This window comes from Cajanus cajan, chromosome 5 (genome assembly GCF_000230855.2).
Source record: "Cajanus cajan strain Asha chromosome 5, NIPB_CcT2T_4, whole genome shotgun sequence".
Taxonomy (NCBI): Eukaryota; Viridiplantae; Streptophyta; class Magnoliopsida; order Fabales; family Fabaceae; genus Cajanus; species Cajanus cajan.
The window spans coordinates 17,681,253-17,700,650 of NC_138521.1; the positions used below are offsets into that span (position 1 = coordinate 17,681,253).

The 19,398-nt window shown below is 36.0% G+C and overlaps 1 protein-coding gene across 13 annotated transcripts; it reads right to left on the minus strand.

Annotated features, from left to right (window-relative positions):
- Positions 1–1,017: 1,017 nt before the first annotated feature.
- On the minus strand, positions 1,018–19,322 carry LOC109810823 (fatty acid amide hydrolase). Of its 13 annotated transcripts, none has more exons than XM_083075026.1 (6): positions 19,040–19,321; positions 18,473–18,595; positions 18,277–18,364; positions 18,090–18,150; positions 17,636–17,700; positions 1,018–9,319 (listed from the first exon to the last, which is right to left on the minus strand). In XM_083075026.1, the coding sequence occupies exon 6, from the start codon at positions 7,630–7,632 to the stop codon at positions 6,970–6,972; it is 663 nt and encodes a 220-aa protein (XP_082931152.1). In that variant the 5' UTR covers positions 7,633–9,319; positions 17,636–17,700; positions 18,090–18,150; positions 18,277–18,364; positions 18,473–18,595; positions 19,040–19,321; the 3' UTR covers positions 1,018–6,969. The 13 variants fall into 13 exon arrangements, with proteins under 13 accessions (XP_082931152.1, XP_082931151.1, XP_082931149.1 ...); XM_083075025.1 differs by having other exon boundaries at positions 17,628–17,700; positions 18,277–18,392; XM_083075023.1 differs by having other exon boundaries at positions 18,277–18,392; positions 19,040–19,320.
- Positions 19,323–19,398: the final 76 nt, after the last annotated feature.

A 19,398-nucleotide genomic window follows, 5' to 3' on the forward strand; every position in this document is an offset into this window, starting at 1 on the left:
TTCAACTAAATTCTATACTTTGTTGATCTTCATTGATTCCATCTTAGATTCCATGGCTTCTTGCCACTTCTCATGGTCCAAGCTTCTTATGGCCTCGTCATAACTATTAGGGTCATCATCATTATGATCAACCCTATTTGTCGCGTCATCATGGACTAATAAATTCAATCTATTTGGTGCACGATGTTCACGACTAGACCTTCTAAGAGGCACTTGAATTGTGCAATCCCTTTGTATTTCATTAAGAGGTTGTTGAGCTTGTTCTAAAATTAGTTCATTAAACTGTTCTTGAACCACAGTTGGTTATTTAACCACAATTGTTGGAGAAGGTAACCTTTGCGTTAATTTCAAAATATCAAAGAAAGGTCACTCATTATTGTTGAGATTCCCGTTGAAATTAACTTTTGTTCTCATCATAAATCATTTTAACTCTGGCAACGGACTCAAACATGGCAAGTATACTGGCCGTTCAAGTAGTAAATTTAAATCGTATCCACAGGGACTAGTTAGGTAAAAATAGCATTTAATGACTATTTGTGAGTAAAGAATAATTCCAATTTTTCATAGATTGTCATGCATTTGAAATAAATATTATGACTATTGGAATTTCAAAACTACAATATAAATTTTGTGTGTGGAAGGGACAGAAATGGTGTTGTGAGTTTGTAAGATTCTGGGGTCAGATATCACCGAACTTCACACTGATGAATCTTTATTCTCTTGTTACATTCATTGCCTAATCAACCCATAAGTTTACTCAAACCTAATCCCTTAGAGCAAGAGCTTAGGTGCAGGTAATGAATATCAATTCCTTGAGTATCCAATACATACACCTATATTACGGGTTAGGGTTTAAGACTACTGATGGGCCAAGCTCCATTCCTAGATACATTTCCCACTAGACATTTGTTTCAGAGCTAGTTTCAAAGGTTATTTTCCAATACCCAATGGACTCTATATCAAGCAAAGGAGAATTAATCCAAAGCAAGAATGAAGAATAGAAACATAACACAACAATGAATGAAACAACATATATATATCATTAATAAAGTGAAGAGTACAAAAGAGTTTCGCTGGTTACATCTAACCCCACAAAATAATGGGTAGAACCGCTAAAAACAATGAGGGTGAAACAAAGAATAGAGATGGAAGAGAGATGGAAGAACCGAAAGAAAGACCCACACACGAACGGTCCTAAGCACCAGGAATCCATTCCACAGCTCCTAGAAGCATAGTTTTAAAAACTGGACCGGTCATCGAACTGGTTAGGGTACTTGGTCAGTGGGTCAAAGGTTGAACCGGTGGGTCACTAATTGAACTGCATGACTCGATTTTTATTAATTTTTTTAAAAAAATATTCATGTTAAATATATTTTATACTTATAAATTTTAATAAATTCATATCCTATTTTAAATTTCAATTTTCTTCTTATTTAAAATTATCTTTATTTTTATTTTGTATAAAGAAATACATAAAAAAAATTACATGTTAAACTATATATTAATATAAATTAAAAATATAAATAATATGTACATATATAATATGCTTGAAATTGATATCACAAAATAAAATATGTAATATCTATGTAGATATTATATTATTAAATATATAATTTAAAATTAATAATATGCTATAAAAGTTATTTAAGTTGCATATATTACAAATAAATACATTAGAACAAGTAGTCATTGTTATGTTTAATAAGACTCTTTGTTCTACCATTAAAAGATTCAATTCTCATTGTTATTTTTGTGGTTTGTGGTCCCTTAAAAAAAATAAAAAATTTGTGGTTGAATCGGTTTGACCCACCGGTTCACTAGTCAAACCGAAAAATTGACCGGTTTAATCCGGTTTGAAACGAGTCAAATGCATAACCGATCCAACTTAAGGTTCGGACCGGCTGAACCACCGGTTCCCGGTTCAACTGGTCTGAACGACTGGTTCAATCTGGTTTTTACAACACTGCCTAGAAGTTGCCCACTGTGTGAATGAGGGAATGAGCCTCGAAGATTTGCTCAAATATGAATTGGTCGAGTCAAGATAGGGTTTACACGTCCGGCGCGTTATGCCTCGCGCCTTACGCAGGGTCTTCCAAAGAGGTAATTACTTTCTGTCTCGAATCACACCCGATGCGAATATTCCTGTGCCTGGCGCAATGTCTTCTAGAGAGTTTTGAATGCTCTCTATTTTGAAGCTTGCCCAGCACAGATGCTTTTGCGCCCTGGTGTAGACACCCAATTTCGTCCGGGGGTACACAAACAACAAGATAGGACATCAAAGGGCCCAAAAGCCCAAATCAACTATTTTTAGTGGCCTGGAACGGGCCGTTCCAAAATCAGAACGCGTCGTTCCCAGGTCCAGAACGGGCCGTTCTTGAATTAGAACGTTCCGTTCCGAGACTCCTAAAAGGCCTAAAATTGTAGGTTTGAACGGGCCGTTCCAAACCAGAACGGGCCGTTCCAAACCAATCAAAGGGCCTAAAATATTTGGTCTGGAACGGGCGATTCCTAAATCAGAACGGGCCATTTTGGTTTCCGGAACGGGCCGTTCTAGGGTGCAAAATTAACATATAACGTTCGTATCCGGAACGGGCCGTTCCGGCCCACAACTAATGCCTATAAATAGAAATCTCGGCCACAGTTCTGAGGACCCAAAAAATTTCGTCCAGTACTCCTTTGAGCTCGAAATTTCTCTCTTTTTCTCTCTCTCTCCTATTGTATTTCTTGAGTATTGTGAGACAATTGTAGTGCGAAAGGTTGCCACAAGGCACCTAAAATCTCCCTATTTTGAAGATCCAATAGAGCTCATTCAAGAGATATTTCAGTTAATTTCTTTTTCTCTTTTTTTATTTCTTATCTATAATAGTTATTGTTATAATAGAAATAATCATGTAAACATTTTAGGGTTAATTGTATAATTTAAATTTCAAGCATGTAAATAGTTATTAATAAAAGGGGATTTAATATTTATATTATTATTTTTTATAATGTTAACTTCATCATAGGGTACCGATTAAGGGCGTTGCAGGGATGCTTAATACCTTCCCTATACGTAATCGGCTCTCGAACCCAATTCTGTTTATCAAGGCCATTATTGGACTTTTAAAAATCTTTTCTTTTTCCAATGTTTCGAGTAAAATATTGGTGGCGACTCCATGAACTTATTTTCAAAACCATTAATTAAGGATTAGTCTGGTGTCCGGGCATTCCTTAATTAACGAGACTTTTAAAAGGATATCTAAACCATATGTCGCGAGATCAAAAATTTTCGGGTTCCGACAGATGACACTCCACTAGGGACGTTTTAAGAGGGTCAGGCCCAAATAAATGATGAAGTTAATAAAATAAGAATAATAATTTAAATATTTTTCCCCTTTACCTTGTTTGTTTTCTTTGTTTGGCTTTGATATTTGTTTTCTTATTTAAATTCCGCACCTGTTTGAAATAAAATTGTACACAAATCTTTGCACACAACAGTTCCCCCTACACCCGGGGGCATGAGGGTATTAAACATAGGGAGTGGTTGACGTACAACCGACCCAAGTTTGGCCTTGGAGCCTGCGAGCCTTGTCAGAAATCACACTCAAGGTGATAACCGATTATTCTAGCCCGAAATACTACGACAGACCTTAGAGTTTGCCAAGTGACGGCGACAGAGATACTGGGTCCCTATAATGGGGGCACCTTGGGGGCCTTAAAGACCAGTGAGATTAGAATCGTCCTATACAACGCACTTTTCTTGACAGGAACCACTGGCCAAGGATTTGATCATGATCGTTCGTGGGTGTACGTAATTGAGCATATGTGTGTGCATTTGTTTATATTATTTTGTTCTAATAAGATGGATTGGAGTTTTATATTAAGCAAACAATAAAGATAATAATAATAAAAATTTTATACCCCTTTGGACATTCTTAGGTCAGCATTCCATTAACATCATATAGGTAGTTTCCTTTTTGTAAAAAAAAATCAATAAAAGAAATCTCATCTTTACCATGCATCATTCCCCTTTAGATAATAGAAACATGATAAAGATTAGGCAAAAAAAATGACATGCATTCTAGATTAGCTCATTAATTTCATTCATTTTATTTTATTAGCTAAGGAGGATTAGGTTACCGTATGTGTAGAAAGTTAAGAAAAGTGAATGCTCTAATATACGACAGTATCTGCGCTATAAAGAAAAGCCCAAATCAATTTTTTTAAAATACTATGGTTAGGCCCTTGCTTTGATATGTTTGTTGAAGTAAGTCTTCTTAGAATCTAATATAGATTCTCACTTAATACTGTTGAAATCTATTTGAGCATTCACAAATAAACAAATCAATGAGACTGATATTTATTATTCTCAACTTTCTCTACATTCTGCATTACATTCATTTAGAACATATCCCTCCTTGTAAAATAATAAATGAGAATAAAAAGGGAAATTAACCTATGTGCGTTAATCGGAAGTAATGGAAGCAAGCCATGCATAAAGAGTTGAGGGTAAAGAACTCCACAATCATTAAGACGCCAACTCTTACCCTAAGAGGATAAAGCCGTGTTGTGAAACCGTGAAATCCAAAGGGAATGGGAATGGATGGATCCACACTCTTAACGAGTTGCAAGCTTATAAAGAGCACCTGAGGAGGACGAATCCTTCAAACGCTAAGGCAAAGTGAATAGAGCTTTCTTGAAAGATGATTTCAACAAGAGAGAAGCATTGCTTGTTAAGAAGCTCCTAGAATGAAATCCCACAAAGGGCATACTAGGCAAAAAAAAAAAAGCAATGTTTGTTAGAGCTGAAAATTGAGAGACAGCTTGAATGTTCCTTTTGAGAAACAAGACTCCATAGAAAACTCTATCATCACTTCTACCCATTCCTACATCTCAGGAAAGATATGGGTTGAGAACACCTTCATGAGAGAAGAAGCCAAAGGCCCTCCCTCTACACGAGATCTTCTAAAGCGCCACCTCCAAGCAAGTGGAGGACTAGCTCTATAATTAGATGACCTAGGCCTCTCTAAGGGGCAACCTCCTTCTTTTTCTTTGTGTACGAATCACGAACTCGGGGCATGCCCGGGCCCTTGAGCTACATTAAATGGGCACGTGTAAATTGAAAATTCTATTTTAATGCCATACATATTTCTTCTTCATTTCTCTTCTCCCTCTTATCTACTCTAAGCCTCATTAACAAACCTTAAATGAACAAGTACATTTGAAATAAGGACGTCATTGGAAACAATGGCTTAATACGCAATAAGGAGCACATAGAGATCAATCAAATTTGGCATGACTTGTGGATAAAAGTCCCAGCGAAATCAGTGCAAGGGGCACCCCCCTTTATTGAAGGAATGAAAGATGATCACAAATGTTACAAAGACAAAACCCCGCAAGAAACTCATTGGGAGGGCAACACAAAGATTAGGGCAAGGTCCGTTAGGAGACCCATAAACAAAAAGGGTAACCTAGGCAAAAGTTAGGACAAAGCAACATCCCGAGTTGAAAACCGAAAGGCGGCTCGGGAAGATCATTTAATCAATATGCAATCCCAAGTCATCGCTTAACTTTGAAGGAAATAATAAGCTAACGCAGAAAATGATTTCCTCACTTTGAATGTGCTTGTTCATCAGCCTAAACCACTAGCCTACCTCGGCCAGCCATTCTTCTATAAACCATTTTTGATAAAAAAATCCTTTCTAACAAAACTTTTACAAAAAATATATGTGTATATCCCCTTCTTCTCTTTCCTCTTGACCTATATGGCATTAAGATAAATTTGAAAGATACATGGAGTATGCACAGTGAACACTCACAAGGAAAAGATGGAGGTGTCCTAGAACAGAGTCTAGGTACACCTGATCTAAGGGTTAACATATCATATCCGGTACAAGCGAGAGGGCTGAATTAAACAAACCTCAGGTTCAAGAAGCAGCACTAAGCCTCAGGTTCAGGAAGCAACACTTGAAATGAATTCGACACGGCTAAAGGCTAACAATCCATGTCATTAGTTAATGCGCATAGATTAATTTCTTGAAAGTAAAATCAATCTGCATTTAAGCATTAGCATAGAGGCATCATTGCATTGCATGCATAGGGCACAAGTGTGCACAAAGGGTATAAGTTCAAAAAAATTAGAAAAAATCCAATCCATTCCTGCTTTGCATTTTCTTTTGCATTCTTGCATTCTTTGTGTGTGTCTATCCATCCCTTGTCGGAGGAATCAAGAGGCCGAAGCACTCGTAAAAAAGATCAACAACTAGATAGTGCCTTAAAGCCAAGATCATGTCAAAAAGCATAGCCAAGTGGTTTCATATAGCCACCAAGAAACAAAAGACATGTCAACAACAAGACGGGATAGAACCGGACGAGGAAGAATAATCAAGTCCACAAGCATGAAGAGGCCATCACGCCTTACTCCTCAATTGAATGAAGGATGATTCAAGAGAATGTCAAGACTAGGAATGGTTTCCTTACCAAAGCCAGGAGTGGCTTCCAAAATAATACTCATCAATAAATATTAAGCAAATAACATCATCATGGGATGGGATCCCTCCACCAATGATGATAACAAAAGATAAAATAGAAAAAGGCAAGCTTCATACATGTTGAAAAAGCCGAAGCATTTAGAAAAATAGCAGAAAAAAGGCAAGCTTCAAACATGAAAAAGCCAAAGCTAAACAAATATAAAATTCAGAAAAAACCTACCACAAGCAGACGCCTAGAGAGGCATCACAATACTCACATGGAAGGGGCAACACCAGAATCCCTATCACCCATCTATCGCCCATCAACACAGGGGCACATCAAGTACATCTTGTCCATCCTCCTTGGGGCATTTTCCATCACAAGTCAACAACGAGGGTACCGTCGAGTACCTCAAATCGAAGAAGGATCACCGTTGAGTATCCACCCAAGATTTCAAAGGTCCTCCTTCAAAGGACATCAACAATATCCAAGTCGAGAGCTGCCGTCGAGCCTCTCAAATCAGTGAATGACAACGAGGGTACCGCCGAGTTCTTTGAAGTCAAAATCGGGATTGCCGTCGAGCCCCCACCATAGGTCGGCTGAAGCCTTAAAATCAGTCCATCTTGATTGAAGAGCCGTCGTCGAGCCTCTCAGATCAAGAACGACAGTGAGGGTACCGCCGAGTTCCTCGAAGTTAAAATTGGGACTGCCACCGAGCTCCCACCATAGGCTGGCTGAAGCCTTAAAATCAGTCCATCTTGATTGAAGAGCCGTCGTCGAGCCTCTCAGATCAAGAACGACAGTGAGGGTACCGCCGAGTTCCTCAAAGTCAAAATTGGGACCGTCGTCAAGCTCCCACCATAGGCTGCCTGAAGCCTTAAAATCAGTCCATCTTGATTGAAGAGCCGCCGTCGAGCTTCTCGAATCAAGAACGACAGTGAGGGTACCGCCAAGTTCCTCAAAGTCAAAATCGGGACCACCGTCGAGCTCCCACCATAGGCTAGCTGAAGCCTTAAAATCAGTCCATCTTGATTGAAGAGCCGTCATCGAGCCTCTCAGATCAAGAACGACAGTGAGGGTACCGCCGAGTTTCTCGAAGTTAAAATTGGGACTGCCGCCGAGCTCCCACCATAGGCTGGCTAAAGCCTTGAAATCAGTCCATCTTGATTGAAGAGTCGCCATCGAGCCTCTCAGATCAAGAATTATAGCAAAGACACCGTTGAGTTCCTCGAAGTCACAACCAGGATCGTCGTCGAGCTTCCACCATGGGCTGGTTGAAGCCTTAAATATCAGTCCATCTTGGAGAGGTTGAGCTCAGAATATACTCCCTCTTAAACAAGCTACAAATAAAGGGACACATTATCACAAGAGAAACAATGGAGCCTCTACTCGAAGACTGAAGATCAGGTGTATAGTTTGTCAACCTTGTTACCCAATAGAGTACGCAATCAATGCTCAACTGCTCTGAAGGGTGAGGATACGAGCAAATACATCTGTCCAAGGGAAGCAACATAGAAGCATCAACATAGAGACGAGAAGAAGACCCGGAAGAAATGTCTACGTCTTTTCTTGCCTTTGGAAAAGCAACACAGCTATTCCAAAGGACAAGTAAAGAGGGGCAGTTGTAGACACCCAATTTCGTCCGGGGGAACACAAACAATAAGATAGGACATCAGAGGGCCCAAAAGCCCAAATCAACTATTTTTAGTGGCCCGGAACGGGTCGTTCCAAAATCAGAACGGGTTGTTCTCAAGTCCGGAACGGGCCGCTCTTGAATTGGAACGGGCCGTTCCAAGACTCCTAAAAGGCCTAAAATTGTAGGTTGGAACGGGCCGTTCTAGACCAGAACGGGCCATTCCAAACCAATCAAATGGCCTAAAATATTTGGTCTGGAATAGGTCGTTCCTAAATCAAAATGGGCCGTTCTGGTTTCCGGAATGGGCCGTTCTGATTTTAGAACGGGTCGTTCTAGGGTGCAAAATTAACATATAACGTTCAGATCCGGAATGGGCCGTTCTGAATCCAGAACGGGTCGTTCTGGCCCACGTCTGATGTCTATAAGTAGAAATCTCGGCCACAGTTTTGAGGACCCAAAAAATTTCGTTCAGCACTCCTTAGAGCTCGAAATTTCTCTCGTTTTCTCTCTCACTCTCCTATTGTATTTCTTGAGTATTGTGAGGCAATTGTAGTGCGAAAGGTTGTCATAAAGCACCTAAAATCTCCTTATTTTGAAGATCCAATAGAGCTCATTCAAGAGGTATTTCAGTTAATTTCTTTTTTTTTATTTCTTATCTATAATAATTATTGTTATAATAGGAATAATCATGTAGGCATTTTAGGGTTAATTGTATAATTTAAATTTCAAGCATGTAAATAGTTATTAATAAAAGGAGATTTAATATTTATATTATTATTGTTTAAATGTTAACTTCATCATAGGGTACTGATTAAGGGCGTTGTAGGGGTGATTAATACCTTCCCTATACGTAATCGACTCCCAAACCCAATTCTGTTTATCAAGGCCATTATTGGACTTTTAAAAATCTTTTCTTTTTCCAATGTTTTGAGTAAAATATTGGTGGCGACTCCATGAACTTATTTTCAAAACCATTAATTAAGGATTAGTCTGGTGTCCGGGCATTCCTTAATTAATGAGACTTTTAAAAGGATGTCTAAACCATGTGTCGCGAGATCGGAAATTTACGGGTTGCGACACCTGGCGCAATGTTGAAGTGCAGAGGTGATGCTCTCTGTGTTTTTCAAGCCCAACGGGGTAGTCTGCGCCTGGCGCAATGATGCTTCTCCTGCTCCTTAGCTCTTTCAATTTCCAGTCCAATAGGTCTTCAACCTCAACTCTTTAACTCGATACCTGCACAAAAAATGAGGTGTATCAGGATATTGTTAGATGAGTTTTGGGTTAGCTATATCTGCACAAAAATTGAATAAAAAAGAGAACAATTATATTACAAGAGTGCATGGGGTGAGTGGAATTGTTCAATAATTCCTATATAAATATATGTATAAATGAGACTTAACAATTATCCATCTCATGTTCTTGAGCATTTGTTTCTCCATTGGTTTCTTGGGTTTTATCAAGGTCTATTTCTTTACCATGACAACCTTCTACAAGAAATTCTCTTTCCATAAAGGTTGCTCCTCTTGCCACAAACACTTTATGGTCAGAAGGGTAATAAAAATAGTATCACATTGTATCTTTAGGATACCTAATGAATCAACACATGTCTGACCTTGCTTCAAGTTTATCTGTTTGCAACCTCTTAACATAAGCAAGACAACCCCAAACTTTAATGTGCTTGAGACTTGGTTTATGCCCTTTTCCATATCTCATACGGTGTTGTTGAGACAGAATTTGTGGGAACTTTGTTCAACAAATATGTCGATGGATCTTACCATATCTAATAAGGTTTAGTTCCTTCTTTCAGATACATCATTGTATTGCGGTGTTCCTAGAGGTGTCCACTATGAGAGGATCCCATTCTCTTTCAAATGATCAAGAAAATCATTGCTAAGATATTCTCTTCCTCTATCAGATCTTAGCACTTTGATATTCTTACTAGTTTATTTTTCAACTTCACTTCAGAATCTTTTGAACATTTCAAATGACTTAGATTTATGTTTCATAAGATACACAAAACCATATCTAGACATATTATTAGTGAAGGTGATAAAATATAAAAATCCACCTTTGGCTTGAATTTTCACAGGTCAATAAACATCTGTATGAATCAGTCCTAATAATTCAGAAGCTCTTTCTCCTTTTCCCGTAAATGGAGATTTGATCATTTTTCCTTTGAGACAAGATTCACAATTTTTATATGATTTATAATCATGTTGATCAAGGTGCTCTTCCTTATGTGTAACTTTTTAATTATTTTCTCTCCAATATGACCAAGCCTACAATGCCAAAGATATGTTTTATTTACTTGATTATCCCTTTCTCTTTTGGAATTAGAAACATGCATAACTAGATTAAAGTTTACATCAAGCAAGACATAAATACCATGTTGGAAATAACCATTCACAAAGAAATCATCACCATGATAAATTGAGCAAATGTTATTATTGAAAATAATTTGAAAACCACGTTAGTCCAACATAGAAATTGAAATAATATTTGAAACAAATTTCAGAACATAATAACAATTGTCTAACACTAGTACTTTGCTAGTAGGAATTATTAACAAAACTGATCGTAAAGCTAAAGCAACAACATTTGCTCCATTCCCAACTTGAAGATTAACTTCTCCTTTCTTTAGCCTTCTAGTTATTTGTAGCCCCTTATTTGTTTTCCTTTAAAGAATAAAGATATTTCTTGCAATTTCTCTTCCAGTGTACCTTTTCTTTGCAATAAAAACATTCAACATCACTTTTGTCAACTGCAACTTTCTTACAATTGGGTTTGGTCACACCACCCTTAGTTGCAAAAGGTTTCTTTTTGGGCTTAGACTTTATTTTACCCCTTTTGTGTTAAGTCAAACGAAGCAATTCCCAACAAGGTTTTGAACATGACAAATATAATACATATTGTTATTTCTAACATGTGTGTTAGTGTTTCAGATAAATATAAGAACAGGCAAAATTGAAAAACAAAGTACGTGCTATTACGCATACTATGGTCAAAACCAAACGAAGCCTGGTTGAGTTGTGTAATGCATCCTGCTACATTCAAAATAGAATATATATTAGGCCTATTTTGAAGAAAACTCCCTATGAATTATGGAAGGGACGAGCACCCAACATTTCGTACTTTCATCCATTTGGATGTAAATGTTTCATTTTAAACACCAAAGATAATTTAGGTAAATTTGACTCAAAAACCAAAGAGGGTATTCTACTTGGATACTCTGAAAGGTCAAGAGCCTATAGGGTCTTCAACAACAGAACCAGAACTGTTGAGGAAGCTATTCACGTAAAGTTTGATGAAAACAAGCCTGATAAAGAAATATCAGAGCTAGAAAATTTCTGAGAACATGCAGGTGAATAAAGACCAAAAGAAGAAGTCTGAGTCTAAAGAAACTTTAGTTCAACAGGATGAAAGAGAGGAAAGAGAACCAGTCAATCGAAACTGGAAGATGAAAACTCATCATCCACAAGAGTAGATCATTGGTGAAGCAAAGGATGCAGTAAGGACTAGAAGCTCATTCAAGACACAGGCACAAATTGCATTGTTATCCCAGGTTGAACCAAGAACCACAAACAAAGCTTTGTCGGACGAAAGTTGGGTTCAAGCCATGAAAGAAGAACTCAACCAATTCTAGAAAAATGACGTCTGGAGACTTGTTCTAGTACTAAAGGATAGAATGATCATTGGTATGAAATGGGTGTACAGAATCAAACTGGACGAATCAGGAAATGTCGTAAGGAACAAAGCCAGGTTAGTCGCAAAAGGGTACACACAACAAGAAGGTATTGACTTTACCGAAACTTTTGCACCAGTTGCTAGGATAGAGGCAATTATAATACTTGCTTTTGTTGCATGTACTAGCATGAAATTATATCATATGGACGTTAAAAGTGCATTTTTAAACGAAACAATTTCAGAAGAGGTTTATGTAAGGCAACCCCCTGGTTTTGAAAACGACTTGCTACCATCATATGTTTTCAAATTAAACAAAGCATTGTATGGACTAAAACAAGCACCACGAGCATGGTACGATAAACTAAGCTCTTTTTTAATAAGTAACAATTTCATAAGAAGAAAAATTGACAGCACTCTGTTTAGAAAAGAACTAAAAGATGATTTCATAATCATTCAAATCTATGTAGATGACATAATATTTGGTGCTACAAACGAAAATCTCTGCCAAGAATTTTACAAGCTTATGTAGGATGAATTTGAAATGAGCATGATGGGAGAGCTGAAGTTCTTCCTAGGACTTCAAATTGTCTAGTCAGATGAAGGGATCAAAATTCATCAAACACAATATACGAAAGAGCTGCTGAAAAAGTATAAGATGGAAGATGCAAAACCAATGAAGTCTCAAATGCATCCATCACCTAATCTTGGTCTAGGAAAAGATTCACCAGATGTAGATAGCACCATGTATCAAGGAATGATAGGTTCACTCTTGTATCTAACAGCATCTAGACCTGACATTACATTCAGTGTCTGCGTTTGCGCTAGATTTGAAGTAAGACCTAAGGAGGTACATTTACAAGCTATTAAACGTATTCTAAGATATCTTAAAGTAACAGCTAACCCAGGAATCAACTTCTATAGAAGGCAAAAATTTTCTCTATTAGGATATTATGATGCAAATTACATAGGGGACAAATGGGAGAGAAAAAGCACTAGCGGAGGATGTCATTTTCTCGGGCGATGCTTAGTATCATGGACTAGCAAAAGGAAAAGCACGATTTCCTTATCAACTTGAGAAGCTGAGTATATCACCGCAGGACAGTGCCTCACGCAATTGCTTTGGATCAAACATCAGTTGGAAGACTACGACATCTATGAGAGTAATATTCCTGTACTTTATGATAACACTGCTGCAATTAGCATTGCTAAAAATCCTGTTTTGCATTCTAGGACTAAACACATAGAGATAAAACACCATTTCATTAGAGATCATGTACAAAAAGGAACCTTCGAACTAATATATGTTAAAAAAGAAGAACAACTAACATATATCTTTACCAAGCCCCTTCAAGAAGATAGATACATCTGGCTAAGAGATAGGCTAGGAATGGAACTGATAAGTGAACAATAAATTGTTGTTTTGTCTACACCTATTTCTTTTTGATGATTACAAAGGGGGAGAAGTAGGAAAGGATCTATCAAACTTGTCCAAGGGATAATCAAGTAAGGGGGAGAACATATACTAAGGGGGAGAGCCTTAAAACCCTAAACCCTTAAATTGCTTAATGATTGCTCTAATGCATGATATGAAATGCATGAACTTGTATGTATATTGTATCTGAAACAAATTGATAGATTATATTTGTCATCATAAAAAAAGAGGAGATTGTTAAGTTAGACGAAGCAATTCTCAACAAGGTTTTGAACATGACAAATATAATACATATTGTTATTTCTAACATGTGTGTTAGTGTTTCAGATAAATATAAGAACAGGCAAAACTGAAAAATAAAGTACGTGCTATTACACATACAATGGTTAAAACCAAACGAAGCCTGGTTGAGCCGTACAAAGCATCAAATGATGGTTGATCAAGCATCAAGACTAAGCCTGATCAAAAGCCAGACGAAGAATACTGAAAAGCGTGTGAGGTCCACTATTCACAACAAGAGGTATCAAATATCGTCTACACTCATAGAAGAACACACGAAGTCATCAAATTTGTGAGAAGAAAGAAGAAAGATAGACAAGTGTGTATCCACAAGTCAAGGCATGTGTGTGTCAAAGAAAGTATACCTACTTTTCAAAAAAAGACAACGCCTCTACAACTATAATGACGGAAAGAGTATAAAAATACCTAGGTTATGATTGAAGTCAGACATAAAAGTGAATGAACTACATAAAAGACTTCACGTAACACAGATTTAGTAAGCAAACATTTAATGCAAGATCAAATGCATTAAATGAAAGATCTATATGGCCATGAACGAACTACTATCTGCGCCAACGGGAAGCTCCGCTCAAACAGACACTTTCAAATTTAAACAACAGACAAATTCATCATGAGGCTATAAATATCAAGACCCAACAAGAGAAGAAAAAGAAGAGAAGAAAAGCAACGAGCAATAAGCAAAAGCAAACGTAAAAGATAACTTACATCTCTTCCTGTACAGTCTTGTATATTTGTGTAGATCTAAGATAGCTGATCTTAGCAAGTGTAGAAATCATCCTATCCTCTCTATGAGAGTAATATACACACTCAAAACACATATCTATGTAAAACTAAGGTTGCATACCTTAGTGAGTGTAGAAACCATCCTATCCTCTCTGTGAGAGTTATATACACACTCAAAACATTAATCTGCTATAAAGCTTGAAGAGGCTAGTTGAAAGAATACTTGGGGAACCAGATGTGGTTTAAGAATACTAGCGCTAACAAGTGAAGTTGGAGAACCAAGAGTGATTGATAATACTTGGAGAACCAGAAGTGGTTTAAGAATACTAACGCTGACGAGTGAAGTTGGCAAATCAGAAGTGGTTGATAATACTTGTAATCCGTTGTGATTAGTGGAACCCTTCAGTTGAAGGAGACTGAACGTAGCTCAGGTTGAGCGAACCAGTATAAAACTCTTTGCACTCTTTATCTATTTTTCAAACGAAATTTTGTTTAACTGATATATCATTCTGAAAATTTTGTTCACTGCTTATTTTTACTGAAACTATCTTCAGACGGAAAATACACTTACGTAACTTATTATTTTAAGAAAAATTTTCCTTGTGCAAACGATAAACTCTCAAACACAAAATCTTTTGTTCAGCCAACCTTGCACTATTCTTAAGTGTTCAAAATAATATTTTTATTAGATGAAAAAAAGTCTCTTTGCGAAAATGGTTTTAAAATTCCTTCGTTCACACACACATTCAACCCCCTTCTGTGTGTTTTTTGGCTAACTTCATTTTGTTGTTGGATTTACCAACTACGATTGCAATTCCTTTGGACTTTTTAGAGGCAATTTGATTCTCATAATTAATTAATAAGTTTAACATCTCATGCAAATCATAATCCATTTTGTTCATGTTGAAGTTAACAATGCATTGTGAGAATGTCCCAAGGAGTGACTGTAAGATCAAATCTTGAGATAACTCTTTCCCAATTTTGCATTCTAACTTCTCAAGTTGTTCTATAAGACTAATCATCTTCAAAACATGGTGTCCTACTTCAACATTAATAGTCATTATGTACCTAAACAAAGTCTTAGATAATTGGTATCTAGCAGTTCTACTTTGTCCACCATACATCTTCTTAAGATGATTAATAATCTCAACAAGCTCCATGTCCTCATGCTTCCTTTGGAGTTTAGAACTCATAGATGCCAAAAGGAGGCATTTGGTGCTCATGTAGAGTTCCAAGTACTTTTTATAAGCATTGGTCCCTTGTTCATCTCCATTCTCAGGTTGAGGTGCAATAGGCTTGTCAATTACATCAATAAGCTTTTCATGCATGAAAACAATTCTCAATGAATAGTACCAATCATCAAAGTTGGATCCAACCAACTTTCCATTAACAATTATAGAACGAAGTGATATAGTAGACATTTCAAGATATATAAAATTATAAATAATAAATATTTCAAATCATATTTAAAAATTTAAAATAAAATAAAAATTCTTCCATTAAATATAATATCAATTTTAAGAAATAATTATTTCTTCTCAAGAAAAATAAATGTCTTAAATTTATGAATAAATACTTGGTTGTCAAGTCATTTTTCATACATCTTTTAAGTCATACAATTTTTCTTTTTATAATATACTAAATAGTCTCATATGGTTGTTAGGTTGCTCCTATTAGTATCCTTAGATTAATTTTATACTCTCTTAGGTTGTCTAAGCACTCAGTATAACTTAATTCTAAATTCGCATCTTATGCCATAATTAAATACAAGTCCCCTCACTACAAGAAAACTTTGTTTTAGAGACAAAATTTTTAGTCTCTAAATTAACAAAATCAGTTACTAAATCAATAAGTGACTAAATTAGATACCAATTATAGAAAGTAGTTAAACCACTGGTTGCTAATTTTAGCTACCAATCTAAAGTCTGATTTAAAAACTAATTTAATGACCAATTTTTTTATGACCGATTTTGCGACTAATTTTATAATGACCAACTTAGTAACTTATTCTACAATGACCAATTTATTGACCAATTTTTAATGACCATCTCTGACCAATTTTATAGCGACTGTTTTAATTACCAATATTATAGTAACCAATTTAGATACCAATTTTGATAACAACTAATTTAGTAACCTATTTTATAATGACTAACTTAGCAACTTATTTTGTAATAATCAACTTAGTGACTGATATAATAACTGATTCTAAAGTAACTATTTTAGTGACCAAATTTTAAAATAACAGAATTAGTGACCCATTTTTCAATGACTCAAAGTGACTGATATAATTAAAAAAAAGTAGTCGCTAAAATTTTTCCTTATTTATCTTTCTTATTTATGTCATTTTCTTTCATATTTATTATCTTCTTTATTCAAATTCACCATATATCTAACTTCAATTATTTTTCTACTAAAACATAATAATTATTTAAGTATAATATTAATTATTTATTTACTTCATATATTTATTCTATGTTAAACTATTATGCAAAAAGTCAACATACACTATATAATAACATGAAAATTAAGTAATTAAATTTTTTAATTTTTTAAAACTACACATAATATCACATAGGTCAAACATTTTAATATATCATAACCCAGTGACATATGTCTAGGGAAAGTTGCAAAATCAAATAAAATTAGATTTTAAGCCGTTGTGGGCACAATTTAACACTGAGGCCGAAATCATGTTTAAAATTATAAAATTAATTAATCACTGTAGGATACTTTCTTGTCAAATTTAAAAGCTTTGCACCCTCACTTGTGCATTACAGCAGCCTATGGCAATATATTACCTACCAATTTTCTAGATATTCCGTCATTCGGTTAGTCACTGCCACCTCCAATGCAAGCTAACATACTTCACATTGCCAACATCTATTATGCAATACTAATTCTCTCGTTCCATAAACTTATCCAAAAATTCTTTTAGGAAAAAAAATGAAATAAACTTCTCCGTAAGTTTAAATTAACTTATGTATAAATTAAAAACAAGTGTATGGAGAAGTTACACGAGAGAACTTATACAAATTAGCTTAGAACTTGGTTGGGTAAATTTTGGGCTTGCTAAAATATGTCCAAGAGAAAAAAGTACTATATCAATGCTGGTTGCAAGGAGAACTGTAAGATATATTGCTCCTGAATTGTTCTGCAGAAATTTTGGTGGAGTGTCACATAAATCAGATGTCTATAGTTATGGAATGATGGTCTTGGAAATGCTTGGTGCAAGAGAGATTAATACTAATGGTAGAGTTGATTTTTCAAGTGAAAATTAGTTTCCACATTGGCTTTACAGCCATCTTGAATTAAACCAAGAGTTTCAATTGCGAGGTATTAAAAACCAAAGTGATAAAGAAATGGTGAGAAAAATGACAATAGTGAGTTTGTGGTGCATACAAACCGACCCTTCCAATCGACCTGCAAATTCCACCCAAACCTTTCCTTTCTCCATCCTTGGCATATTCTTCCCCTGAATCACAAACAATAGAGACATCATAGTTATTCACATACAACTTGAAGATGCAATCAATTTCAACAAAGTACAACTGCAGCTACTATCAGTTTTCTGGTGTGTATTGATTATAGTTCATTCATAACTTTTTATTACAATAGGAAAGGAAGGCATGTTCGTATTGCTGCATGCAAATCTCTATTGATTTTCAGGTTATTCAATTGAAATTCATAAATCTCTATGGACATTATGGAATTTATGAGATTATTTTTGTTAATACCTTTGTGCTTTATACACTAGAATAAAAATCTTTTCACTCTGTTTTGACAATTCAAAAATGACAATTTAAACATAAAAATATATTGAGACTACAAATTGGCAATTCACAAATGTGGAGAGAGAACCACCTTGAGGTGGATATTCAGGTTTGAACATGGGTTCCTCAGGTATCACAGTGTACTGCAATAACTGTTCATAATTGTAAGAACAAAAAGATAGACAAAAGTTAGTCAATTTGCTATGCTACTGTTGTATCATTCGTAAATGATAATGAACAACCGAAACAAAACACTTCTAGGAAAAAAATAGTCATACACAAACTTGGTTAATTTTATTTTGTTTCTTCAAATAATTTATTATGATAGGGCCTATCAGCGGAGCTTCGAGTATCCTCACAAAGAATCTAAATACAAATCCAGTCAAATGTGGAGCTGCAAAAAAATAAATTAAACAAAAGAGGAAAAAAATTGAATCAAAATTGATTGTAGAAGAAGCAAGGCAGTGAAGTTACCTTGCACAACCTCTCGTTCGTACTTGATGGAGGACAAGTCAACATCCTCCGCCGGCGTCATCGCACGCTTTTTCCCCATTGTTGAAGATCTCGAAACTCGGATGATCCATACCTTTTAGCTTCCTAATTGAATTCGAATTACAAAAAAACAAAAGAAATAAATTCTCAAATCACAGGATGAAGAAAACAGAAAAACCAGAGATAGAAACTACAACAAAGTTAGCGAAGTGCGATGTGAACGATGAACTAAACTATGGTGATAGTAAGCGTTTGGTTTCATTTGTTGGGTAGGGAGAGCTAAGTATCAATGATTTTGAGTCCGGCGTTGTCATTGTCATAGCCATTTTGGCAATATATTTCATAAATGCTCTTATCGGAAAAACCACTATATCATTTTCAAACCTGTTTCCTATTGCTAAAACCAACAAACTCTCTGACTATATTGTTCCCTCCATTAAAATCTTCATCTACATTAGCACCCTCTCGTCAGAAAGACTAATGAGTAATACTAATAACAAATATTTTAAATTTAGATTTCGAAATTCCTATGAACTTTGCTAAACTTACTGGATTCAACTCCTATCCCTTAATCTTCTTCGTCCCAGAAAGTGAGGCTTATGGAGGACACTTGCGTGGCGTTCTTCTTGACAGAGAGGCGGGTCCACGCCACCACCTTGCCGGAGGGGAGGTGTTTGAGTTCGACGGTCGCGGCCACCACACCGATGAGGCTGACAGAGTTGCAGAGCTCCTTTAATGAGTGAGTGTCTCAGAGAGACCCTTTTCTCTACACGTAAATGTCTCAGACCTCCCTCCGCTCATCAAAAAAACTTGTCTTCATAAACACTCTACACGTGGATAAGAAGAAATCGTGGAGGCTTTTCGTCTCCACAAGTAAATGTTTCATTTTTTTTAATTTTTTTTAAGAT